The sequence below is a fragment of the Chiloscyllium plagiosum genome, chromosome 12 (genome assembly GCF_004010195.1).
Source record: "Chiloscyllium plagiosum isolate BGI_BamShark_2017 chromosome 12, ASM401019v2, whole genome shotgun sequence".
Taxonomy (NCBI): Eukaryota; Metazoa; Chordata; class Chondrichthyes; order Orectolobiformes; family Hemiscylliidae; genus Chiloscyllium; species Chiloscyllium plagiosum.
In genome coordinates this window covers 45178195-45205546 of record NC_057721.1, presented here as the reverse complement: position 1 = coordinate 45205546, position 27352 = coordinate 45178195, and the positions used below count along the sequence as shown (strand labels likewise).

Genomic DNA, 27352 nt, shown 5'->3' with positions numbered 1-27352 from the left:
CTGAAGTCTGAGTTTAGCCAACAAATTAGTGCAATACAACTATAGGGGAAAAATTAACACTAAATTAATTACGGATGATTGTCACTTAGCTATCTTTTCCAGCACACTTCCCAAAAGTTTTGATTACATTCCCAATGACCTTCTGCTCAGGATGAGTATTCTTCTCACTGATGCTGCCTATCTTGCTGTGTTCTTCCAGCCTCGTTTGTCTACCATTTTAGGAATTCTAACCATCACAAAGACAGTAGGTTAGAACAGGCTTTCCATGGGTACACATTTGAAATGCACCAATCATTTCACATAGTTTTAACTGATTGTTTCACAGCACTGGGTTAAAATCTGCCTTGCACGAAATCCATTACTTTGAGGAGTATATTTCATCAAGCTCTAGTCAATAATCAAGTGATATGTGACTGAAAACAATCCTGCAGTAGACAAACAGGAAGTGCAGAAGTCAACATTTTGGGTATTAACTCTTCTTCAGTCTGAAGGAGGTTTAATACCTGAAGCATTGACTTTTCCACCCCATCTGATGCTGCTTGACTTGCTATGTTCTTCCAGCCTCTTGTTTGTCTATTTTGGATTCCAGCATCTGCAGTTTTTTTTCTCTAATAAAATTCTGCTTTTGTTGAGATTTGTTATGAATGGCTTCTTACTTGCAGGGATTCCTTTCATAAAAGGTGCTAACATTTAAGAACTTTAGTCAAACACTTGCAGCAGAACATCTGTTGGTAACAGAGTAAACCCTTGGATTGACATCAATGTAAGTCACTTTTTGAAAACTTGATTTCTTGTGGTTCCTTCATTACTTGACCCTTGACCCCAAATACTTCTGAATGGCATAGCAGGCAATCAGAGTTTGTCTTCAATAATATAAGTATGATTTCATCTACCAAAAATATGTTGACATGGAATTCTATTATCTGGTGTTTAACCTAACAGCATGGACAGGAATGGACACAGCTCGTAAAACTCCAAGAAGATAGTGGTGGACTAGGACTTCTGAGCCCGGGCTCGACCAGTACAGCTGCTTTTATTTTTATTTTTCATATTTCTTCCCTAGTATTTCTTTCTTTTATTTTACTTACCATTGGTGAAAACCTCCACTGTGGCAACAGCATCGGTGGTGGCCAATAGGTCCAACAGTGTGGACTTGAGGTGGCATCAGCAAGTTCGAGTTCCTGGCGGCTTCTGCATCCAAGGCAGTCCCTAGCATCAATTCATGGCTGCTGCGGAGGGGAGTCTGAGTTCTTGGTGGTGTCTAATGTAGATTCACAGAGGTGGGAGCATGGGCCAACTTGGGCACAGTATGAGACCTGGCAACATCAGCAGTAGCTGCATTGGTGAGGTGGGCCCAAAGCAGATTCTCAGCGGCAGCAAGAGTTGAATTTGTAGCCAGTGCGGCATCCAGCATTATCGTGGGCATCTGCATTGGCATGGTCTAGTGATGACTCCGTGATGAGGGCGGTGGTGAAGGTGAAATGGTGCCTAAATGTGTCTATTTTTGTTCCAGTAGCCGTAACGTGCTGAAGGGGACTTGTGCCTGGTGACCAGGCCCATGACGGAGCATTTAACAAGAACGTTAAGCTGGACACTTCCTTTATATTTCATTTTTCTGCCTTTATATTCTATGTTTTGGTTTAATTTTTGTGTTTACAGATTATGCAGAAAAATTGTTTGATTTTTAACCAATGGTGTGAGTGGCAAACGAATAGATACAAAAACAGCAAGTACTTCATTTGTATTTTGAGTCAAATTAAACAAGATGCATTTAATAACACAATGATTTGTTTTCCACAATGCCCTCTTCTTCTCTAGTACTTTTTGATAATAGCTTGGAACAACAGTTGTGCGCTAAACTCAAAGGTAGCAAATTTTTAATTTGTATACACCCTTTTAGAAGAATGTTTTCTGTTTAATTCAGTTGAGAACTATAATGGAAAGTAGTATTCTCTCAATGTAGGCCTTGGCAAAAGTCACTTTGTTTCAAACACAATTAGTATTTGTACATCATGCAGAAATTGAGTACTGGACACCAATGTACTTCCTCAGATAAATGAAAGGAAGGAGTTGAAATTACACAAATACATTAGCACAGTCAATCATCATGATTTGATTTTGTAACTAGTGTTCTGCTGCATCTCTAACAATTGATTAACACATTATTTTTAGTCTACCTGCACTCCCAGCACATCTGCAGAAAAAGATCTAGCAGAAAATTAAAAAATTCGGCTGTGAGAAGACCAGAGTCTGTGCTTTGGACGAATTCATAGAAATTTTCTTTGATGTGAACTTAATCCCTGATGTAAACAGTTTCAACAAACAAATTTGGTCTCTACACGGGTTCAAAAAAATCTGTGGTTTGGAAACAATCACATTACCAGAATTCATGGAAAATCAATTCTACTGAACTACTGTAACTTGCATGATTAATAGGAAATTAGTTAGCTACACATAACAGGAATACACAAATAATTGTGCATTATCTTTCTGTTAAAAGCAAATAGTTGAATAGCATTCAACTTCTGTACATACTTTACAGAATTCACTCAATGTACAATTAGGTCTCGTGAATAATTATTTTACAGAAAATGAACCATTTTGATATTATCAAAGTGGAACAGTAGAGCTACAGATGCCCACCTTGGTTCCAGATCAGAAATGCTTTCTTATTTGCTACTCCAGGTTGTAGGGAACAGAGGCAGAGTATTAGATTTCCAATCAATCCAGCAACAGCTAGCATTTAATATAGAAAAAACACCCATGCTAATTCACAAAGGCATCAAAATAATTGACAATATGATGTCATTTGAAAGATGGATATATTACAAAAGGTGACAAACCTGTTTGGTGAATGAATCAGATGAGAATTCAGTGACAGATGGGCAGACAAATAGAAGTGGAGGCTTGCAAATGTTACAGTCATGCAGGTAGTAGTCTGTGTTATTCAATATGCAAGCATGGAATTAAGCTGTACTTTGGAGGAGAGACATTGGTGTGCACAATCATGTTAAAGGTTGCAGTGAACTCAAGAACAAGTATATATTATGCGCCATACAGAGTGCCATCTGTGGCTTTGGCTAGGGCTGTTTAAGTACTGCAGGAGAGAAGGAAACCTAGTTGGAAAGATTCAAACATAGATTTGGGGCAGAAATGCACATAAATTTGGGAAACATGTACAGAGATTCAAGAATAAAGAAACATTGAATGGCACATACAAATGGCATCAACTGGATATCATGAAAACAAAAACAAAGTGAATGTGTAAAAATATACAGTGAGCATCAAACAGGAAAGAGAATAGACAGTGCAAAAGAGATTCAGAGAGAAACAAAATCGTTTACCATTTTCACCATGCTTTTTGCAATTTGAAAATGGCTGTAACCATACTGTTAAAACATGCACCACTAAAGAGCCATTTTTCCATTAACTCAATTGCTGTTGCAAACGAAAATAGGTTGGTATTTTTGAGGGAGAAATATTAACCTTGGAACAACTGCGTGTAGATTTATAATATCTGGACTCCAGGGTTTAAATTATGAAAGATCACAAGAGCAAAGGGTATATTTCCCAGGAATTTGAAGGTCAAGGGATGACAATCAAAGTTTTCTGGATATAAGGGGAACAAATAGAACAATCAGTGAGAGACTATTTTTAGTGCTTGTGGACCTTAGTGACACTTAGTCCTTTCAAGAGTGAATTAAACTATACACAATGGGTGGTAGTTTAGAATTCTTTACCACAGACAACAACTGATAATTTACATTAATCTTTAACTCTAAATCTGAGACAGACTGACTTTTATTAACAAAAGGTATTATGTTCAGTGAATGGCAAAAACATTGAGGCGGCCAAACAGCTTAATCCTGTTTCAAAGTTGTAAAGGAAAATTGACAGACTGAGACAGACAGTTGCTATGTCAGCTTGCAAGTAACCACCAAGCGATATTAAATGGACAGCAGTTTATCAGAAATGGAATCAAGGGGAAATTTGGATTGCTGTTATATATCTCAGTGATCAACTGTTAAAAAGGACTGTCACTTGACCACACTTGTACCTAGGGAAAAGCAGGTCTATACTTTTTTTTAAAAACATATTGAGGCCAGAGAAAGTGGACAGACAACAATATCTTTTTCCACTATTTAGAATTGGCAAATTTAGAAATATCAGTTCACTTAGTGGAACATAAAAGAATTTCTCATTCCCTCAACCTCTTACATATGTTTAGTTTACAAGCTGTTCTAGAAAAAAAAAGGAGAGAGGAGAAAGGGCATTAATCCTCTGATCAAGAAACTAAATACTGCATAATGTAGCAAACAAAAACATCCTCAGTTTTTAATCATTAATTACATCTGTGTTTTAGCTTGCATATGAAATATACAGTCTACTCCTAATAATTCAAACTCACCTCCTGTATGAAATAATTGAATCATCAATAAAAGAATTAAACAACATAAATAATACAGCATAGTGAGAATTTAGAACTAAAATCTGAAATATCAGATAATTTAAGCAACTGATTTAGAAGGAGCAGAATATATAGAATAAATATGGAAGCTTTACCATTTTACACTTGTGCAAGGAATTGTAGAGTGGAATTAAGCAATATTTTGTCTAGCTTTCATCCTGGCAACTTACAAGAACCTCAAGTTTAAAATGTTTTGCAGAACTTGATTAAGTGATGCCCACAATACAGATCTTCAACTTCTCTTTAATACTGTAAAAGATGTGTAAACTCCAGGAGGTTCTGATTACTGTGTGAGGACTTCTATCCAGGTGCTGAAGAGTGCATTAAGATCTAAGTGGAATGCAAGTTGAAAACCATGGTTGACCATGTTTGTAGGCATTTTACCACAAGTACATGGCTCTGTTTCAAACAAATTTCAAACTATTGGCCATCAGTTGGGGATAATAGCAAAACAATACTGACGAAATTTTATAGATTTTGAATTAAAATGAGAACAGAATCATCCTGGAAAAATGTACATCTTTTTACAATACCGAAAATACACTACATGAGAAGTCAAAGTTCTTCCAAAACAAACTAAGACTGAAGGTCAAATGGGCCTTCACATGTGAAATTGCGATATCAATGTTTTTTTTAAATTAACACAAAGGCTTCTTTATGGGTAAAGAAAATTTGCAAAGTGCAGAAATATCACAAGCACACTTTTACTGGTAAGATTCCAACAATCCCAAGATGTCTGCAATGAAATGCTACATCAGAACTGGAACAAACCCTCAAAAACAACCTCTTCCCAGGTTTTTCCTACAAAAATAGAAAGCTCCACTGGTTTTTGCTAGGAAGAACCAAGTATGGATTTTGCCACAAAAGGGATACTATTTTGTTTTTAAAAACTGAGACTATTATACTCTTACCAGTGACTCTCAATGGCTTCAGGTAGTACAGGAGAAACAAAATCCTGTACTACTTACATACTCCTAGTGCTGTTAAGCTTTCTTTGAATATCTGCCATAAAGTTCATCATTGTACAGCTTCAGTACTGTACTGATTGCCAACTACACCATTGTAAACTTATACATTCATTGTTATTCTGCTCTGAACGATGGACATCCCAGTGGTCTACATCTTTCTGGCACGGTTTAATCTCAAATTGTTCGAGTCTTATTCAATAGGATCCTTTGCTTTCGAGCAGATTTGTTGCACTTGTCCTGCTAGCACTAGGATGCAACAGTGAAGTTCACCTTCAGTTCTTCTGAAGTCTTCACTGAAGTGCCACATTTCCAGAGAGAGTAGTGTTCATTGAACGTAAAATAGGAAGTGGATGAGCTTCTGTGTTAAAAACCCAATAGTCCAAAGGCAAGAGATCATCACTAGAAAATAGGAGGTACAGATACCTGAAATTAAAGACAAACGGTTTATGCTGTTGTTATGGAAGAAAATATTTCTTTCTGATTTAATTAGTTAAGTTTTCATGTCTCATCCCTGCATATATTGTAGCATTGAACAGTTTACACAAGAGGAATAGATGTTAAAGCTCTTTGGTGTAGGGAATTTATTCCCACAAGAAATAGTACACCAGCCACTGAAGGAGTATAACATTTAAAGAGAAATTAGAAATTTTATCAAGCTAGAAGATGTGTATTACATTAACAAATTTCTGCATCAGAGGTTTCCAGACATTTGTTTAACTTAACTGTCCTTAAAAATGAACACATTTTCCTTCACTTCGATTCTGTTTTGTTTGGACAGCTTCTTTCTTTGCCAATCTAATATATTCTCTTCATAAAATAATATCTACATTTAGTAAAATTGTGCAATGCTCACATTCAAGGAATACATTAGTACACCTGCTTACCAATATTAGAATTAGAATAGCATTTATGAATGAAAATATAGCCTTTTGTGTATGCCAATTTGAAAATGTGATAAATTGATGAAAAGACTTGGAGAAAAACTTAAGAGTTCATTCAAAAGAAAACAATTGTAATAAATACACAAATGTGAATATTTCACACCGATTAAAGACAGCCCAACCCCCTTCAATAAAATATCTAAGCCACAAGGTTTGCTTTCACACACTTTTGAATTCTGATTACAATATAAATCCATGAAATTTTAGCAGAAGTTGTTTGTTTTCTTGAGGTGAAACCCATGCAATGTTTTTTATTGATGGGTGGGAACCAGAGTGTGAGAAAGCTTTCTGAAAAAAATTGATAAAAAAAAAACAATTCTTAATTACAGCAATTGGCAAATTAATGCAGGATATAACAATCCCATGAGCACTAACATTTTGCAACCTGATGAACGACTGCTAGCAGGAAAATCTTTTTCAATAAAACATTGGACTGCTAAATTATGAAACTCATTAAAATCTTTAAGTTTTCTTACTTATGAAAGTAATTCACCTTCAACCTAAACTCAATTTCACTGTGCATAATGAATTAAAACACTTGATTATTTTAGATCAAATGCTGAGGATGAAACATATGTGCTTGTTTACAAAGTAGTTACATTTATACTGTCAAAATAAAATCAATACTGCATTTCAACTGTAGAAGCAGGACATGAAACAAATATAATGTCTTAGTCTTGACTCAGCTGTAATACTTCTGTTGAATCAAAAGGCAGACAAACCATCATTCTGATGAAGCATTAAACAAAGATCATTCATGTTCTCTCAAACTGATGTAACACAAGGATTTACAAACATTTTTGATGACCTTCTGTTCAGAGTTTAGCATCTCACATGAGCTTTATCTTTTCCTAAGAAACAGAACTTTTGGATAGAACGAAAGAATATTAGCTTTTCAGTTAGCTTAACATTTTGCAACTGCTTCCTCCCATTGACAAAAAGGCTGACCCACAACAATATGGTTAGAAGTCACATGACACAGGTTATTATCCAACAGGTTTATTTCAAATCACAAGCGTTCGAAGTGCTCCTCCTTTGTCAGGTGGAGAGAAGAGAAGCACACAGGAACAGAATTTGTAGAGAGAGATCAAAAGATCACACAAATTGTGAGAAGGCAGTGCTGGCAGGCTGAATAATAAGTCTCTGTAGGAGATCAAAAGTGTCAGACAGTGTGAGTCAAGGGTCAACAGCTGAATAGCAAGTGAAGGGATGACCTATAATCTGATTAATTGAGGCAGTGAGATAATTACAAAAAATGAAAAATAATCTACCACAACGCTACACAACCCTACTATGGCAATCTCTGCAAGACAAGTCAGATCATCGACATGAATACACGTGGGAACACCATCACACGTGGGAACACCACCCACCACGCGCATGGCAGATACTCATGCGACTCAGCAAATGCTGTCTATCTCATACGCTGCAGACAAGGATGCCCCACAGCATGTTATATTAGCAAGACAATGCAGATGCTATTATAACGGATGAATGGACTCCACACAATAATTGCCAGTTAGGAGCGTCCTCACCCAATCAGGAAACACTTCAGCGGTCAAGGACATTCAGCCTCTGGTCTTTGGGTAAGCATCCTCCAGGGCAGCCTTGGTGATACACAACAATGCTAAATCACTGAGCAGAAACCGACAGCCAAGTTCTGTACCCATGAAGATGGCTTCAACAGTGATCTTGAGATCATGTTGCACTATATGTAACCTCACCATACTATTCTGTATCTGTAAAATCTTCCTTACTGTCCTGTCTTGACATCATCACCTTGATAACTTGTTATGATCTCTCTACCCTAGTTTGTACAATTTTGAATTACTTGATACTTTGGTTAGACCATCGGCACATGACTCCTATACCCAAGGATTGGTGCTGGGTCCATTGCTTTTCATTATTTATATAAATGATTTGGTTGTGGACATGGGAGGTATGGTTAGTAAGTTTGCAAATGACACCAAAATTGGAGGTGTAGAGGACAGCGAAGAAGGTTACCTCAGAGTACAATGGGATGTCGTGGATGAGCCAATGGGCCGAACAATGGCAGATGGAGTTTAATTAAATAAATGTGAGGTACTGCATTTTAGAAAGGCAAATCAGAGCAGGACTTATGCAGTTAATGGTAAGAACCTGGGAAGTGTTGCTGAACAAAGACACCTAGGAGTGCAGGTTCATAGTTCTTTCAAAGTGAAATTGCAGGCAAATAGGATAGTGAAGGCAGCTTATGGTATGCTTGTCTTTATTTAATCAGTGCATTGATTATAGGAACTGGAAGGTCATGTTGCAGCCGCACAGGACATTGGATAGACCACTTTTGCAAAATTGTGTGCAATTCTGGTTTTCCTCCAGAAGGATGTTGTGAAATTTGAAACGGTTGAAATTTGAAAATGTTGCCAGCGTTGGAAGATTTGAGCTATAAGAGGATGAATAAACTGGTGCTATTTTCCTTTGCGTGTCGGAGTCTGGGGGGTGACCTTAATAAAGATTTATAAAATCATGAGGGGCATGGGTAAGGTAAATCGACAAAACTTTTCCCCTGGGATGGGGGATTCCAAAATTAGACGACACAGGTTTAAGGAGAGAGGGACAAGATTTAAAAGGCACCTAAGGGGCAACCTTTTCACGCAGAGGGATGATCTCTCTGGAATGAGCTTCCACAGGAATTGGAGGAGGCTGGTACAATTACAATATTTAAAAGGCATCTGGGTGGGTACATGAATAGAGGGATATGGGCCAAATGCTGGCAAATGGGAATACCTTTATTGCAGATGGCATGGATGAGTTGGAATAAACGGTCTGTTTCCATGCATTATATCTCTATCACTCTATCATGGTATTCCAGTCATTTGGTTGTTTCCGTATCACCTTTTTTTAAACTTTTTTGTAATTATCTCTAATTCAATTAATTGGATTAGAGGTCATCCCTTCACTTGCTATTCAGCTGTTGACACTTTTGATAATCTATTATTCAACTTGTCAACACTCCACTCACATTTGTGCAATCTTTTGATCACTCTGTCTATACATTCTGTGCCTGCGTGCTTCTCTTCACTCCACCTGACTAAAGAACAGTGCTCAGAAAATTTGTGATTTCAAATAAACTTGTTGGACAATAATCTGATGTCGTGTGACTTCTGACCTTGTCTACCCCAGTCCAACACCAGCACCTCCACAAAAATATACACAACTTATTGTTCTGGCAGTTATGGGTAGCAAACTGTAAAAAAAATGTTTTCTTCAGTCATCGTTTGGATCATTTGACTGACAATTCATTTTTAATATCTTCAAATGTCAAAATAATAAATGCATTTTAGATGGTTATATATTTGGACAAATCCATTTCTTTTCACAGTTCTGAAAACAAAGTTAGTTACTGCCATACAAAGTGAAAACAATGAAAACTTATTATCCACATAAACAGATACATCTTTGTCTCTTAAGATATTAAAACAACCCAAATGCCAGAGGAAGTGGTAAATGCAGGTACGGTTATAACATTTAAGATACTTGAGAAGGAAAATTTTAGAGGGATATAGACCAAATGCAGGCAAGTGGGACTAGTTTATTTTGGGGAAACTTGATTGGCATCTACAAGTTGGACCAACGGATGGTTCCATATGACTCTAGAAAAAATCAGATTCTTGTGTATTAGATTATTATAAATCTATCTATTGAGCTTTATCCATATGAAACTGTAGTCATACAAATATGCAAGTTATTGCATTTTTTTTATTTCTCCTTTGCCCTGACAACCTCACCCCCTGCTTTGTGTTTGCAAAAGATTCAATCCACCTCATCTCCATCTTCCTCAGCTCTTTATTAGTGTTCAGTATCTGATGTTACTTGGCTGAGAAAAGTGGTAAAGGCCACATAACAGTTCCAACTGTTGTAGTATTCCAATGATTAAACTTGGCTGAAGTAGACCAAACATACAAAGAAATATCTTCAAATAGAAACAAACAAACAAAAAGAATTTGGAAATTTCTGAGATAAAAGATCACGTGATAATATTAGAAGAGGGACAGACTTTTTAGTGTTCTGCTCAAAACGCAACCTTCATCCAAAGTCACCAACGCGGACGATCACTGCTGGCTGCAAAACATACCTACACTCAAATTAGTTGCCAGGTTTCCCCCAACTGTGATGCAATGAACGCTGCAATAGCTGAGAAGAGCATGAGGATGCCCCAAGGTGATAAAATGCACCACATAAGTGGTACCGGCCTTTCCTTTGCTGATTATATTACACTGAACTATTTGCCTATCCACAGTTGCTAAATTTGTTCCTATCAAGCAAAACTCAGCATTTTAAAATTATGTAATATCTAGTGACCAGCAGATGGTGCTAACATATTGGAGATAGCAATGACTGCAGATTCTGGACGTCAAGAGTCAATAAAAAGTGGAGCTGGAAAGGCACAGCAGGTCAGGCATCATCGGAGGAGCAGGAGAGTAGACGTTTCAGGTGGGGAACCTCCATAGAGTCCCTTGAAGGGTCCCAACCTGAAACGTCGACTGTCCTGCTCCTCCGATGATGTCTGACCTGCTGTGCCTTTCCAGCTCCAATTTTTATCGACTGATGCTAACATATTTATGACCATGAGTAACTGTAACAAAAACAGAAATTGCTGGAGCCTCAGCAGGTCTGGCAGCGCATTTGGATAGAAACAATAGTTAATGTCTAGGGTGCAGTGACCCAGGAAGACCCAAAATATTGGCCCTACTGTCTCTCCTCAGAGAGAACACCCTCAGTTCTTTGTTTTTTGTTTCGGTACGTCTGGAATTTTTTTTATCCTGGCATTTGAAAAGATAAAAGAATGGAAGCAAACAAGTGTTGTAAGGTCAAATTCTTGAAACATCTCCGGCTAACAAGCACTGTAGGTGTACCCACAGTACATGGAATGCAGCAGTTCAAGTCAATGGCTCACCATCACCTTCTCGAGAATAATTTAGGATTGGCTAGCACTGCCACTTTCCCATGTACAAGCAAGCAAGACAGTATTGCAACTTTTAAAAATAACTGCTCCACGACTAAAAATGCAGTACCTCAATCATTCTCAAACTATGATCACGCCATTCCCCAACCATGAGGGATTCATGCAGCATTTACATTGTCCATCTTGCAATATGAGTGTAAAATAGGCATTGCCCTTTTAAATAATTTATTTGGCTGCAACAAGTTTGATATATAGGTATTAGGGAAGGCATACTGAATTCCAAACTGTCACGCATTTCAACAATTTGAATATTCTTTTAAACAGACAGCTTAGTTGGAATTATTTATGCCTACTGGTTATTACTTAAATTGATTAAAAACCTGTTCAGACAATTGCACATAGTAATTGCATCTGGTTATACTAAAGACATTCCTGATGAAGGGCTTATGCTTGAAACTACGACTCTCCTGCTCCTTGGATGCTGCCTGGCCTGCTGTGCTTTTCTAGCACCACACTTTTTGAATTTTTATACTGAAGTTATTGTTGCTCTACAATCAGTATGAAGGAGAAAACAACTGCACAGAAACATAGATAATAGGGGTATTGGCTAAAGAATTAGATCTACCTCCTTTCTGAAAATATTCTACTTTTTGGCCTCAACCATTTTCTCTGGTTCAGTGAGAATTCCACAGGCTCACTGCTCTGTCAGTGAAGAACTTTCTCCTCATCTCAGTCCTAAATGGCCTAACCCATATCCTGACACTGAGATCCCTGGTTCTGGACCCCATGATCATTAGACGCACCCTTCCTGTGTTGACCATATCTAGTCCTGTTAGATTTTTACAGCTTTCTACAAGATTGTCTCTTATTCTTCTAAAACACCAATGAATATAGTCCTAACCAATGTCTTTCTTGATACTGCCATCCCAGGATTCAGTATGATAAACATCTGTTGCACTCCCTCTGTAGATAAAGAGCTCAAAACTGCACACAGTATTCCAGGCGTCATCTCACTAAGGCACTTCACAACTGCAGCCAGACATCAGTATTTCTGCTTAGATCTTCTTGCTATGAGAGCCAACATACCATTCTTTCCTTTCTTCACCATCCCTTGCACCTGCATGCTTATTTTCTGGTGACTGGTGTACAAGATACTCCAGTCTCGTTGTACCTCCCCATTTGAGGCGAACGCCTTTCAGATAATAATCTGCCTTTCTGTTTTGCTACAAAAGTGGATAACCTCACCATGGATAGCCAATTTTCCATCCAATGACTCCATCTATACTTCTTGCTGCCTCTGGAAGGCAGCCAACACAATCAACCCTCCCATCCCAGTTATAATCTCTTCCAACCTCTTGTATCAGGCAGAAGAACACATAGACAAACAGATTCAAGAACAGTTTTTTTCCCTGCTGTTATTACACTTCTGAATGCATCTCTCAAAGTTAATGTTATCTTCATTCTTTGTGCAACTTTTCCACAGCCATTGTAGTAACATTGTATTCCTCACTGTTCTATTACCCCAATGCACTTTATATGGTACAATCAGCCTGCCCTGTACACAAAACTTTTCACTATACCTAGATACATGCTACAATAATAAACGTAATTAAATACATTATACTTCATCTGCCACGCATATGCCTATTCACTCAACTTGGTCAAAAAACACAAGCATTTCTGCATCCTCATTAAAGATCACCCTTACATCCAGCTTTGTGCTGTCTGAAAACGTGGAGATATGACTTTCAGTTCTTTTATCGAATACGGTAATATATATTGTGAATATCGAGGATCCAAGTGCTGATCCCTGTAGTATACTACTGGTCACTGGCTGCCACTCAGAAAATTACTCATATTTCTACTGTTTCCTGTCTGCCAACAATTTCTTTATATATGTCAGTACATGACCCCTAGCCACATGCACTTTGATCTTTCATGCTAATCTCTTATGTAGGACCTTATCAAATGTCCCCTTACCAACTCCACTAGTTACATCCTTAAAAAATTCTAATAAATTTATCAAGTATGATTTCCCTTTGGTAAATTCATGTTGACTTTGTCCAATCCGGTCTGTTTCCTTTTAAGTGTTCTGTTATTAAATCTTTTATAATGGACTTGAGCATTTTCCCCATTATCAATGTCAGGCTAACTGGGCTATAATTCCCTGTTTCCTCTCTTCCTACTTTTTTTAAATTGTGAGATTACATTAGATCTACTGGAACTGTTCAAGAATCCGGAGAATCTTGAAAGCTGATCACTAACGCATGCACTATTGTGAGGGTGACTTCCTATAGTACTTCGAAATTCTTCGAGGAGGTGACCAAGCATGTGGATGAGGGAAGAGCAGTGGATGTAGTGTACATGGATTTTAGTAAGGCATTTGATAAGGTTCCCCATGGTAGGCTTATGCGGAAAGTCAGGAGGCATGGGATAGAGGGAAATTTGGCCAATTGGATAGAAAACTGGCTAACCGGTCGAAGGCAGAGAGTGGTGGTAGATGGTAAATATTCAGCCTGGAGCCCAGTTACAAGTGGAGTTCCGCAGGGATCAGTTCTGGGTCCTCTGCTGTTTGTAATTTTTATTAATGACTTAGATGAGGGAGTCGAAGGGTGGGTCAGTAAATTTGCAGATGATACGAAGATAGGTGGAGTTGTGGACAGTGAGGAGGGCTGTTGTCGGCTGCAGAGGGACTTAGATATGATGCAGAGCTGGGCTGAGGAGTGGCAGATGGAGTTCAACCCTGCCAAGTATGATTGGTTAGGTCACATTTGGAGTACTGTGTGCAGTTCTGGTTGCCTCACTTTAGGAAAGATGTGGAAGCTTTGGAGAGGGTGCATAGAAGATTTACCAGGATGTTGCCTGGAATGGAGAGGAAGTCGTACGAGGATAGGTTGAGAGTTCTCGGCCTTTTCTCGTTGGAATGGCGAAGGATGAGGGGTGACTTGATAGAGGTTTATAAGATGATCAGAGGAATAGATAGAGTAGACAGTCAGAAACTTTTTCCCCGGGTACAACAGAGTGTTACAAGGGGACATAAATTTAAGGTGAAGGGTGGAAGGTATAGGGGAGATGTCAGGGGTGGGTTCTTTACCCAGAGAGTGGTGGGGGCATGGAATGCGCTGCCCGTGGGAGTGGTGGAGTCGGAATCATTGGCGACCTTTAAGCGGCATTTGGATAGGTACATGGATGGGTACTTAATCTAGGTTAGAAGTTCGGCACAACATCGTGGGCCGAAGGGCCTGTTCTGTGCTGTATTGTTCTATGTTCTATATGCAGATTATCCACCCGAGGATGTCTCAGTCTTTAATCTCATTGGTTTCCCCAACACCACTCCTGTATGAACACAGATTTTATTGAGTTCTTTTCTCTCACTAGAGCCATTTTCTCCAACATTTTTGGAACATTATTTGTGTCCTCCTTTGTGAATGCAGAACAAAGTATATATATTTAGGTAGTCTGCCATCTCTTTGTTCCCCATAATAACTTCCCCTGAGTCTGATGACAAAGGTTCTATATTTTTCTTCACTAACCGTTTTTCTGTTCACACACTTATTCAGGCTTTAATAGTGTGCATGCCCCTCGCAAGCTTACTCTTGTGCTCCATTTGCCCTTCTTGTAATCACTTTGCCTTTCTTTGTTAAAATCTAAACTGCCCCTGATTCTTAGGTCTGCTGCTCTTTTTGGTCAACTTGTATGCCCCTTCCTTGAATCTAATACTCTCCCTAACTTCCATGTGTTAGCCATGGCTGGACCACCTTTCTGGTTTTATTTTTGTGACAGACAGGAATGAACAATTATTGCAATTCTCCCATACACTGTTTAAATGTTTCCTATCCACTGACATTCCTTAAAGTAATTCTCCCAACTTAGCACAGGGAGCTCACACTTCATATCATCATTGTTTCCTCTATTTACATTCAGGGCTATAGTCTTAGAATCAACTGTGTCACTCGCCAACATAATGAACGATTCGATTGTATTATGATCTCTCTTCCCCAAGGATCCTCATCCAGGCTAGATTGCCAATTATTCTTCTCTCATTAAACAATTCCCTGAAAGATCAAGTAAAATGGTCCCCCCTTACAAAATCCACTAGCTACATCCTGAAAAAATTCTAATATAGGACGAATAGGATGAATTATTCTCTAGTTGCCTTGCTGGTATATTGATCCAGAAAACCAAAACAAAAGCATAAGGTAATGGCAAACATATCACTGCACCTCCAAGAACTAAAAGAAGAAAACAAAAATAAATAGGTTTTTAATAATATTGGTTGGGAGTTTTTGTTTTAATATTTCTTGGATTGGGATAGGCTACATTTGTTGTCCATCAGAAGGTGGTAGGAAGCTGCCTTCTTGAACAACTAGATTTATGACTGTATGATACCAGTTATATCCAATATACTATTAAAGAGCCCTTTGCACCAAGTATTGGGGTGAGGGGGTTGATAAAAGGCCAAGTTTAAATATGGTTTTTTGCTTACTTTAATGTTTCAGCCAAGAAGAAACTTTGTTGTACATCATCATAGGTTGGAGATGAAGAATAGACATCTTTAATACCTGAAAATCCCCCGATTACCCTGCAATATTTGTCGATGGCCTGAAAACAGAAGCACACTTGTCAAAAGACTGCTAGACACTTGTTCTTTATTTTTTACAGATTTTTGCTGTAAGAGGACGTATTGTACAAATATCAAACAAAAGCTTCTGCTGGTTAGGAGCTAGAAATGAACCCCGTATTCACCATAAACAAATCAAAAATATCATATTACAACAATTGGCAAGAAATTATCCACAGAAAATGGGGAAGATACTAAATGAATATTTTGCATCAGTATTTACTGTGGTAAAGGATATGGAAGATATAGACTGTAGGAAAATAGATGGTGACATCTTGTAAAATTTCCAGATTACAGAGGAAGAAGAGCTAGATGTCTTGAAACGGGTAAAGGTGGATAAATCCCCAGGACCTGATCAGGTGTACGCGAGAATTCTGTGGGAAGCTAGAGAAGTGATTGCTGGGCCTCTTGCTGAGATATTTGTATCATCAATAGTCACAGATGAGGTGCCGGAAGACTGGAGGTTGGCAAACGTGGTGCCACTGTTTCAGAAGGGCGGTAAAGATAAGCCAGGAAACTATAGAACGGTGAGCCTGACCTCTGTGGTGGTCAAGTTGTTGGAGGGAATCTTGAGGGACAAGATGTACATGTATTTGGAAAGGCAAGGACTGATTCAGAATAGTCAACATGGCTTTGTGTGTGGGAAATAATGTCTCACAAACTTGATTGAGTTTTTTGAAGAAGTAACAAAGATGATTGATGAGGGCAGAGCAGTAGATGTGATCTATATGGACTTCAGTAAGGCATTCAACAAGGTTCCCCAAGGGAGACTGATTAGAAAGGTTAGATCTCATGGAATACAAGGAGAACTAGCCATTTGGATACAGAACTGGCTCAAAAGTAGAAGACAGAGGGTGGTGGTGGAGGGTTGTTTTTCAGACCGGAGGCCTGTGACCAGTGGAGTGCCACAAGGATTGGTGCTGGGTTCTCTACTTTTTGACATTTACATAAATGATTTGGATGCAAGCATAAGAGGTACAGTTAGTAAGTTTGCAGATGACACCAAAATTGGAGGTGTAGTGGACAGCGAAGAGGGTTACCTCAGATTACAACAGGATCTTGACCAGATGGACCAATGGGCTGAGAAATGGCAGATGGAGTTTAATTCAGGTAAATGCAAAGTGCTGCATTTTGGGAAAGCAAATCTTAGCAGGACATTTACACTTAATGGGAAGGTCCTAGGGAGTGTTGCTGAACAAAGAGACCTTGGAGTGCAGGTTCATAGCTCCTTGAAAGTGGAATCTAAGGTAGATAGGATAGTGAAGGCGGCGTTTGGTATGCTTTCCTTTACTGGTCAGAGTATTAAGTACAGGAGTTGGGAGGTCATGCTGCGGTTGTACAGGACATTGGTTAGGCCATTGATGGAATACTGCTTGCAATTCTGGTCTTCCTATCGGAAAGATGTTGTGAAACTTGAAAGGGTTCAGAAAAGATTTACAAGGATGTTGCCAGGGTTGGAGGATCTGAGCTACAGGGAGAGGCTGTACAGGCTGGGGCTGTTTTCCCTGGAGCGTTGGAAGCTGAGGGGTGACCTTATGGAGGTTTACAAAATTATGAGAAGCGTGGATAGGGTAAATAGACAAAGTCTTTTCCCTGGGATCGGGGAGTCCAGAACTAGAGGGCATCGGTTTAGGGTGAGAGGGGAAAGATATAAAAGAGACTGAAGGGGTAACTTTTTCAGGCAGAGGGTGGTGCGTGTATGGAATGAGCTGCCAGAGGATGTGGTGGAGGCTGGTACAATTGCAACATTTAAGAGGCATTTGGATGGTCTATGAATTGGAAGGGTTTGGAGGGATATGGGCCGGGTGCTGGCAGGTGGGACTAGATTGGGTTGGGATATCTGGTCGGCATGGACGGGTTTGACCGATGGGTCTGTTTCCATGCTGTACATCTCTGTGACTCTATAACATATTAAATATTCTTTCATTACAAACACAAGTTGGTCTTAATGGTTCTTCTAAATAGTTAAAAAGGATCAACTATAATTTAGCAAATTCAACTTAACGATTGCTAAGTGAAAAAGTTTATGTAAACTTCAACTAGCCTGAGCTGAATTAATTTTTTTTTTTAAAAAAAGAGGAAAAGCTGCCTATAATGTTTGTAAATTGCAGTGTAAAGTTAATGTCAGTGAAGCCACAATATTTCTTTCAACTGAGTATAGGAGTTGGGAGGTCATGTGCAGGACATTGGTTAGGCCACTTTTGGAATATTGCATTCAGTCTTGGTTCCCTTGCTGTAAGAAAGGAGTTGTCAAACTCGAAAGCTTTCAGCAAAGATTTACAAGGACGTTGCTAGGGTTGGAGAGTTTGAACTAAAGACTGGGGTTATTTCCCCTTGAGTGTTTGAGGTCGAGGGATGACCTCAGAGGTTTATAAAATCCTGAGGGGCATGGATAGGGTGAATAGTCCAGGTCTTTTTCCCAGGGTAGGGGAGTCCAAAACTAACTTGTAGAGGTTTAAGGTGAGAGGGGCAACCTTTTCATGCAGAGGGTGGTGCATGTATGAAGTGAGCTGTGAGGAGGTGTTGGAGGCTGGTACAATTACAAGACATCTGGATGGGTACATGAATAGGAAGGGTTTGGAGCCAAATGCTGGCAAATGGGACTAGATTAATTTAGGATATCTAGTCAACATGGACGAGTTGGACCCAAGGATCTGTTTTTGTGTTGCACAACTCTATGACTGACTCTAATTATGTCTCATCTGTCCTAATGAATGAATCGTAAAATCAATTTATCATCGTTGAGCGGGGACAATGCACAGTATACACTTTTCTTAATACATTACAATGCAAGCTTGGTTTGTTCATAAGAATCTAAACTAAAATTAAAACAAAGGTTCAAGTGCAAGTTTGGGTAGATACTACATCCTACAACCAAGGGAAAGTGCAGGTGTGAGGGGAACAGCGCGACGATAGGAACTGTAATAAGTTTGACAATACAAATGATGAATACGAACAAGGTGGTTCTATAGTGCAGCAAGAAATAAACCATGAACTCTCAGAAGACCACTAGCATTATGCTTTGACAGAGTTATGCAATTAGTGCTACTTAAATTTAGCTAACTCCTGGCCTATTCAGATGGGTACAATCATGCCCAATTTTTCATGCAAAGTGGAAGGCATAGATAATAATTCACCAAAATTACATTCTTGAATGGTCCTTTATCAGTGTCACCTGATAATTATTCTTCCTCCACTTTGACATTATGCACTTCTCACCTGAGCTGCCTCCCAGCCCCACTGCCTATATTTGGGGTCATGCGTGAATCTCCACATGTACCAGTAGGTTTCTATCACTTCTGGACGGAGGATGTAATACTTCTCATTTTGCCTCAATGCCACTGCTTCTGTTCCACCATCAAATTTGAATGCTTCAGGGCCCACCTTTAGTACTGTTTGAAATAAAAGAGGGAGATGGAACAAATAGTGAATAAAGCATCACAGAAGGACATCAAACACATTCTCAATATTATCTCAGAATTCTAAAGTTTTAAGCATTCTTTAATAAAAATGGCCGAAATCAATTAGATAAATTTCCACTGTGATGAATGCCTATATACACAAAATAAAGAGAGGGACTTCTGATATAAACAACTAGCATAAACTACTACGCAAAATTATGATTTTTTTTTGTTAAATTACTGCAAGAAGTTGATGAGATGTCAGGGAGCAAAAAAATTAGAATTTGCACAAATTTCACAACACAAATGAATGCCAAGGCTCTGGAATGCCCTCACACCATGTAACAGACATTTTGACAGACAAAGAGGATCCTGAAGGAGGGTTAGGGAACTTTTACCAGAAATACCAATCATCTGATTAAATAAAGCACCACTGTATTATCTTTGCTTTATACATTGTGTTAATTGATCACAGTAGACCATCTCTGAGAAAACGAGTGCAAATCCTAGTAGAAGTAAAACTCTCAGCTCATACCTGACTTCGATAGGAAACCAGTCTTTAAAAATATCCCTCAAAACAAGCTGAGCAGCCTGTCTGAATCTCAACTGTAGTAATAGTAATCCCCTGCACAGAGCATGAGTATCTTATGTTCTCAACTGTGTTGGTAGAGCTGAATATTTAACTTTTCAATAACGTGAACCATGTGTGAAACAACAGCAGCCCTCTGTGATCTGAAGAGGATATTCATGCTTTTTGAATGTGCCTCAATATGTGCCACTAAAAGTATTTCAAAAATGACAAAAGTCACTGTTTCAGACAAATTGTAAAATTGCTTTCTTTCACAGGCAAAACTACACAGGAATATTATACAAATGCATACTAGTTCCATGTTCTCAACAAAGAAGTCTGATACACATATTAATCAAACCTACTAAATTACATATTTGACATTCGTGTATCAGGTTAAAATTGTCCAAATTAATTTTAATTGATATTCTTAACTCAGCATGTTAATCCAAATTCTTTTGAGCTTTATTTGCAGCTTAGTTCAGTCACATTTCAATATTCATGAGTGCATTGTTCTTATACATTTATCATCAGATTCGCTAATAGACAAAAAAATACACAAACACAAGAAAAGGTTGGATCAGCCATGCAAGTTGAAAATAAATGCACGCGTTAACATTGCATCAGTCATCATAAATGGACACTCCTTCAAAAACTAGAGGCACAACCAAAGAAATCAATTAACAGCAAGGTGCAATTATATTTTGTCAGAGCATTATATCTTACCTGTTCTGTCATATGACTGATGACAAGTGTGAGCAATTTCAGCACCAAGCTGCAGATAATGACCTGCTTTATCATCTGGGGACCCATCTGCTCCTAAAGCAAACATTCCTCCAGCAAAACAGGTTAGGTGGCCCATTTTCCTCTCCAGATGACCATTCTTCCATTCCCCAATAAAAGTCAAGCCAGTGTTTGACTTCCTGATCAGATGCTTTTCAATAGCCTGTCAAAAATTTAAACACTAAATTAAAAAATTAACAATGCATAGTTACAAATTTCAGACCGGTCTTGGATGTTCTCATCAATATCGGTCATTCTCAAAAATGGTCTGTATGTCTTAATTTCAGGAATGCATCAATACTGCTTAAAAATACAATATAACAACTTAGACACTCAACAATCGAACCAATTTATAACTAAAACTAAACTATTGGGCCTATTTACTTAGAAACAAACAATAGTTAGATGAGTGGTTTTAGGTGAAACAGCGAATGAACATAATACCACTGCTGTAATAAAATCTCTCTCACCAATGCATATCTCTTTTCATCCTTAATATTAAGAAAACCATTTCAGTTTTGCTCCAATTGGTCACTCAAATATAATTACTTTTAGTCCACCCTAGCACGGAATAAAACCAGTGCATATTTAGGTCATGGCTCTCTTTACTCTTAAAGTCATGTCTCTGATAATCACTGGTGTTCCTCTCAGCAGATCATCCAACTGGCTTCTCAGGACACAAGTATCAGTTATCTTAACTTGCTGCAAATTTGGAAGTATGACTTGATTTCTGATCACATTCTTGAGTGTGCTGGCCAGAGAGTCTCTCTTCAAAACTGCTTCCATTTTCCATCTTTTGGAAATCAGTTTCAGCTGTACAAGGCCCTGGTGAGACCACACCTGGAGTATTGTGTGCAGTTCTGGTCTCCAAATTTGAGGAAAGACATTCTGGCTATTGAGGGAGTGCAGCATAGGTTCACGAGGTCAATTCCTAGAATGGCGGGACTACCTTACGCTGAAAGACTGGAGCGACTGGGCTTATATACCCTTGAGTTTAGAAGACTGAGAGGGGATCTGATTGAGACGTAAGATTATTAAAGGATTGGACACTCTGGAGGCAGGAAACGTTTCCGCTGATGGGTGAGTGCCGAACCAGAGGACACAGCTTAAAAATACGGGGTAGACCATTTAGGACAGAGATGAGGAGAAACTTCTTCACCCAGAGAGTGGTGGCTGTGTGGAATGCTCTGCCCCAGAGGGCAATGGAGGCCCAGTCTCTGGATTCATTTAAGAAAGAGTTGGATAGAGCTCTCAAGGATAGTGGAATCACGGGTTATGGAGATAAGGCAAGAAAAGGATACTGATTAACGATGATCAGCCATGATCATATTGAATGGTGGTGCAGACTCGAAGGACAGAATGGCCTACTCCTGCACCTATTGTCTAATATTTCAAACAGTGTTATTATTTGCTGACAGCACCTGAGTTGATGTCCCATTCATCAGGGGCAACAGTTTTAATGCCTGGTTCAACAAAGCATCAATTCCCTCTGCACTAGTTTCAAGTTTGAAAAATTTCTACACTGTAAACTTTATTTGAAATAAAAATTTGAACTGTAGTATTATCTAAGCTTTCTAAGTGAAGATAAACTGTGGTACCAAATGCATCCAGTTTTTTTTAAAGCAACATTTTTGGTTTGCAGTTACAGATAAAAGATTCAAAATCCAAAACTCAAGGACTATGCTAACTATTAAATGACAATATCCTAGAAATTTTGAGCCCGCCTGTCTGCAAACAGAATAACATATAAATACAGATTTAATTTAACTTACCCTAACTACTACAGGATACAATGCAAAATGACCACTCAACAGAACATTGTTGAAATTGGGTTTTCACTTGTATTGCAACATGCAAATTAGTCAGTCATACTAATTGTTTTAATAAGAGTGCGTACTCTTGCTGTAACTATAGATTTGCACTTCACAAAGTTACAAACTCACGCTCAGCATTTTAGGACACACCTGTATGGCATCATCGTACATTTTCCTCGCTTCTGTATCAGTCTTATCAGATACTAGCCAAGCTTTCAGCAAGTATTCATAAAAACTGTCTCCGAGCCCACCCACAGAGGTATGATCTGCATTGAAATGAAATACCAAAATTTACAACCAATACTAGTTTATTTTTAAAAATCCACCTATACAATGTCTGAGGTACTTACTCAGTCAAGTGCATAAAGTCATTTATATTGCAATTGAGCTCCAAACTTAATTAATTTATTCAAACAAAAATGTAAGCATTCAAAGGGCAGGCAAGCTGCCAAGACAGACAGAAATAATCCTAATGTGTTTGCGAATGACAACTGCACATAATCAGATGAGATGAACTGTTAATACAACCGAAAACACAATTAATCTTTTAAAGCTAGGTTTAAGGAATGTCATGACTGATCATGAAGTAGAAAGAAATAATTTTATTTTGTGGAAAGAAAATGTTTATAAATATGGGTACAAGTGCAAAGAAATAACTTTTTAAGATTAGAAATAAATGCCAATACTTTTTGCAAATTGCTTTACTGGCATCATAAAAATAACTAGAAGCAGAGAGGCTGATCCATTAAGTTAGAATTAAGAATGAATACAAAAGCAATTTCAAAGCTGTGATTACTATAATTCAAGTTGAAGTAGAATTTAGTGCAATTGCTGTAACAAAAGAAAAGCCTGAAACACTTGGTGGCTCCCTCACAATGCCAGGGACACGGGCTCAATTCCATTTCACACGACTGTCTGTGTGGAGTTTGCACATTCTCAGTGTTTGCATGGAGTTCCATTGGGAGCTCCGGTTTCCTCCCAGAGTGCAATGACATGCAGGTTGGGTGATTGGCCATACTAAATTGCCCATAGTATCCAGGGATGTGCAGGGTAGGTGGATTAGCCTTCGGAAACGTAGAGCTGGGCTACTAAGTGACAAATGGAGTTCAACCTGGAAAAAAGTGTGAAGTGACTCACTTTGGAAGGTCGAATTTGAATGCAGGACACAGGGTTAAAGGTAGGATTCTTGGCAGTGTGGAGGGACAGAGGGTTCTTGGGATCCATGTCCATAGATCCCTCAAAGTTGCCACCCAAGTTGATAGGGTTATGAAAGCGGCCTATGGTGTGTTGGCTTTCATTAGCAGGGGGGTTGAGTTTAAGAGCCGAAAGGCTATGTTGCCTCTCTATAGAATATGGTGTTCAGTTCTGGTCACTTCATTAAAGGAAAGATGTGGAAGCTTTAGAGAAGATGCAAAGGAGATTTACCAGAATGCTACCTGGATTGGAGGGCACGTCTTATGAAGAAATATTGAGGGAGCTAGGGCTTTTCTCACTGGAGTGAAGAAAGATGAGAGGTGACCTGATAGAGGTGAAAAGATGTTGAGAGGCATAGATAAAGTGGATGACCAGAGACCTTTTCCCAGGGCAGAAATGTCTACCATGAGGGGCATAATTTTAAGGTAATTGGAGGAAGTTTTAGGGGAGATGGCAGAGGTAGGTTCTTTACACAGAGTGATGGGTGCCTGGAATGCACTGCCAGCAGTGGTAGTTCAGTCAGATACATTAAGTGACTCTTGGATAGGCACACGGAAGGTAGTACAAAGGGCATGTAGCCAAGTCTGATCTTGGAGTAGGATAAAAGGCTGGCACAACATCAAGGGCCTGTATTGTTCTATGATTATAGAGATAGGATAGGATAGGTTAGGGGGTAGGTCGGGATGGGATGCCCTTGTCAGAGTCGGCGTATGGACTTGATGGGCCGAATGCCCTGCTTCCACATTATAGAGATTCTACAACTCAAAGCAGGCCAGAATATTTATGAAGAGGAAGAGAATACAGGTGTAGGTTTTACGAACATTTATTGCATTTGAATATCCTGATTCTCCTCTATATGTAGTTACAATTCCTCTGTTCTAGTCATTCATTCAGACAACGGGCATAGTACGTTGTCTAAAAGGTCAGAGTTTACCATTCATCCAAGGAATTATTTTAAGTTAACAATCTACACCTTTCAGAATTGGAAACTTGCCTTGCTTAATGTTACTACTGTCACCATGTTACCCTTCAAATGGCTTTTGGCTGCATTTGATTTAGTATTTAGCAGTCTATAAAAAATGATTACTGACATGGATGGAAGAAATCTTTGAAATTTTAACATACAATGATTGCTAACTATTACTGGAGTTATGATCAAAATGAGAGAGAACTCAAAATCATATTTCAGCTAGAAGGGCATTAATGTGAAAGAATCTACCAAAATTTACAGAAGTTAAACATGAATAGTGACTATTTAAGACAGATACTGTACAGCTGCCCTGAAACTATACTTTCATGAGTGAGTTTATCCAAAGATTGAATAAAATTATTAATATTTTCCATCAAGCAGCAGGCAACACATCACTTGAAACACATTTTCATTCAATTAAGTCTTTTAACACTCTACATTAATGATATTACATTATTCGCAAATACAAATAGTTTTACTGATTAGCATTAGGACTTCATTTGTAATTTTCAACACACTATTAACTTGAAAAGTCAAAACTTAGCAAGTTTAAACATTAATATTTTACAAATACATGCTACAATAATTTTGGAAAGCCAACTGTTTCTGCAAAATGAATTCTCATTGCTCCTCAATGTTAATGTGTAGATGAATTAAACAAATCTCAAAGACAGTGGATTAACTAATGGTAAGCATATATGTGACGTGACAAAATGGCACCAATTTTCCTATTTTCAAAACTGTTCTCATTTATATTTTACAGTGTCATTTCAATATGCCATCAGTTTTGCATTTCTATTTCTTCACAATTGTTAGGCAGGAGTGGAGGAGACAAAAATCGATCAAACACTTGAGATATCTTGAAATTATCCAAATATATGGAAGAGATATATACACTGCATTACAAAATGTTAAATAATAAATAATAATTAGCCATGGAATTACACCAACTATCGAAGGATGAATCTCCAAATAAATACATCAATTCAACTCTATTTGCTTTTGAACTAAACCATAGATAAGATGGAATCTAGTAAAAAATGCAATGTAGATCACAAATGGAAATGTGAAGAAATTAAGATATGCTTACATGAACAAGGACAAATTTGATTAATTCTAACATAAAGTCAATAAAAATATTTCTTCTTCGAATTTTCATTTTAATCCTTCATGAAAAATACTACAAAACACATTTGAGCATTTGCTGAGAATCTTTGCTGGCACAAAAAAACCTGAAACTATATCATTCACTGCACGTTAGCACACCAAATAGGCTAAACTTGAGGTTCAGATAATGGGCAGAGACAAATTGACACATGAACAGAATTCAGTGTCCACAGTTTTAATAACTTCTTTCACTAAAATATATGGCTTACTGTCAACATTACAATCAGAAAACTGAAATAAGTAGGGCGGCATGGTGATTCAGTAGTTAGCACTGCTGCCTCACAGCACCAGGATCCCAGGTTGGATTCCAACCTCAGGCGATTGTCGTGTGGAGTTTGCACATTCTCCCAGTGTCAGCGTGGGTTTCCTCTGGGTGTTCCTGTACCCTCCCACAGTCCAAAGATGTGCAGGTCTGGTGAATTGGCCATGCTAAATTGCCCATGGTGTTATGTGCATTAGTCAGAGGGAAACGGGACTGGGTGGGTTACACTATGGAGGGTCGGTGCGGACTGGTTGGACCAAAGGGCCTGCTCCCACACTGTAGGGAATCTAATCTAATTTGATGTAGAATTACACAAACAGCCATTCAGCTCAGTTGGTCTATGTCTGCTTCACATGGCTTATTTTACCTAACTCTATCAGCAATTTTTACTTATTTTTCTGATATGTCTCTACCATCACCTTAATGCATTAGCTATCTTATTTCAATCATCTTGCAATGTAAGAGTGAAGTAATTGTGCTCCATTAATAATTATAAATTTTGATGATAATGTTTGTTGTGCCTATATATGGAAACCCCTTAAACCCAAATTAGAGTCATAGTGATGTACAGCATGGAAACTGACCCTTCGGTTCAACCTGTCCACGCCAACCAGATATCCCAACCCTATCTAGTCCCACCTGCCAGCACCAGGCCGATATCCCTCCAAACCCTTCCTATTCATATACCCATCCAAATGCCTCTTAAATGTTGCAATTGTACCAGCCGCCACCACTTCCTCTGGCAGCTCTTTCCATACACGCACCGCCCTCTGCGTGAAAAAGTTGACCCTTAGATCTCTTATATCTTTCCCCTCTCACCCTAAACCTATGCCCTCGAGTTCTGGACTCCCCGACCCCAGGAAAAAGACTTTGTCTATTTATCCTATTCATGCCCCTCATAATTTTGTAAACCTCTAAGGTCACCCCTCAGCCTCCGACGCTCCAGGGAAAACAGCCCCAGCCAGTTCAGCCTCTCCCTATAGCTCAAATCCGCCAACCCTGGCAACATCCAAGTTTCACAACATCTTTCCGATAGGAAGGAGACCAGAACTGCACACAGTATTCTAACAGTGGCTTAACCAATGTCCTGTTCAGCCGCAACATGACCTCCCAACTCCTGTACTCAATACTCTGACCAATAATGGAAAGCATACCAAACGCCGCCTTCACTATCCTATCTACCCGAGACTCCACTTTCAAGGAGCTATGAACCTGCACTCCAAGGTCTCTTTGTTCAGCAACACTCCCTA

The 27352-nt window shown here is 38.7% G+C and overlaps 1 protein-coding gene across 2 annotated transcripts in view; it reads right to left on the bottom strand.

Moving 5' to 3' along the window:
* Positions 1 to 1744: 1744 nt before the first annotated feature.
* man1a2 (mannosidase, alpha, class 1A, member 2) overlaps positions 1745 to 27352 on the bottom strand; it is a 132783-nt gene continuing 107175 nt past the window's right edge. For both annotated transcript variants that reach the window (XM_043700936.1, XM_043700938.1), the window contains 5 exons: positions 22660 to 22775; positions 20639 to 20858; positions 19163 to 19335; positions 15809 to 15924; positions 1745 to 5859 (listed from right to left, as the gene is read on the bottom strand). In XM_043700936.1, coding sequence (XP_043556871.1) covers positions 5727 to 5859; positions 15809 to 15924; positions 19163 to 19335; positions 20639 to 20858; positions 22660 to 22775 — 758 coding nt within the window. In that variant the 3' untranslated portion in view covers positions 1745 to 5726. The remainder of the gene's footprint in view (positions 5860 to 15808; positions 15925 to 19162; positions 19336 to 20638; positions 20859 to 22659; positions 22776 to 27352) is intronic.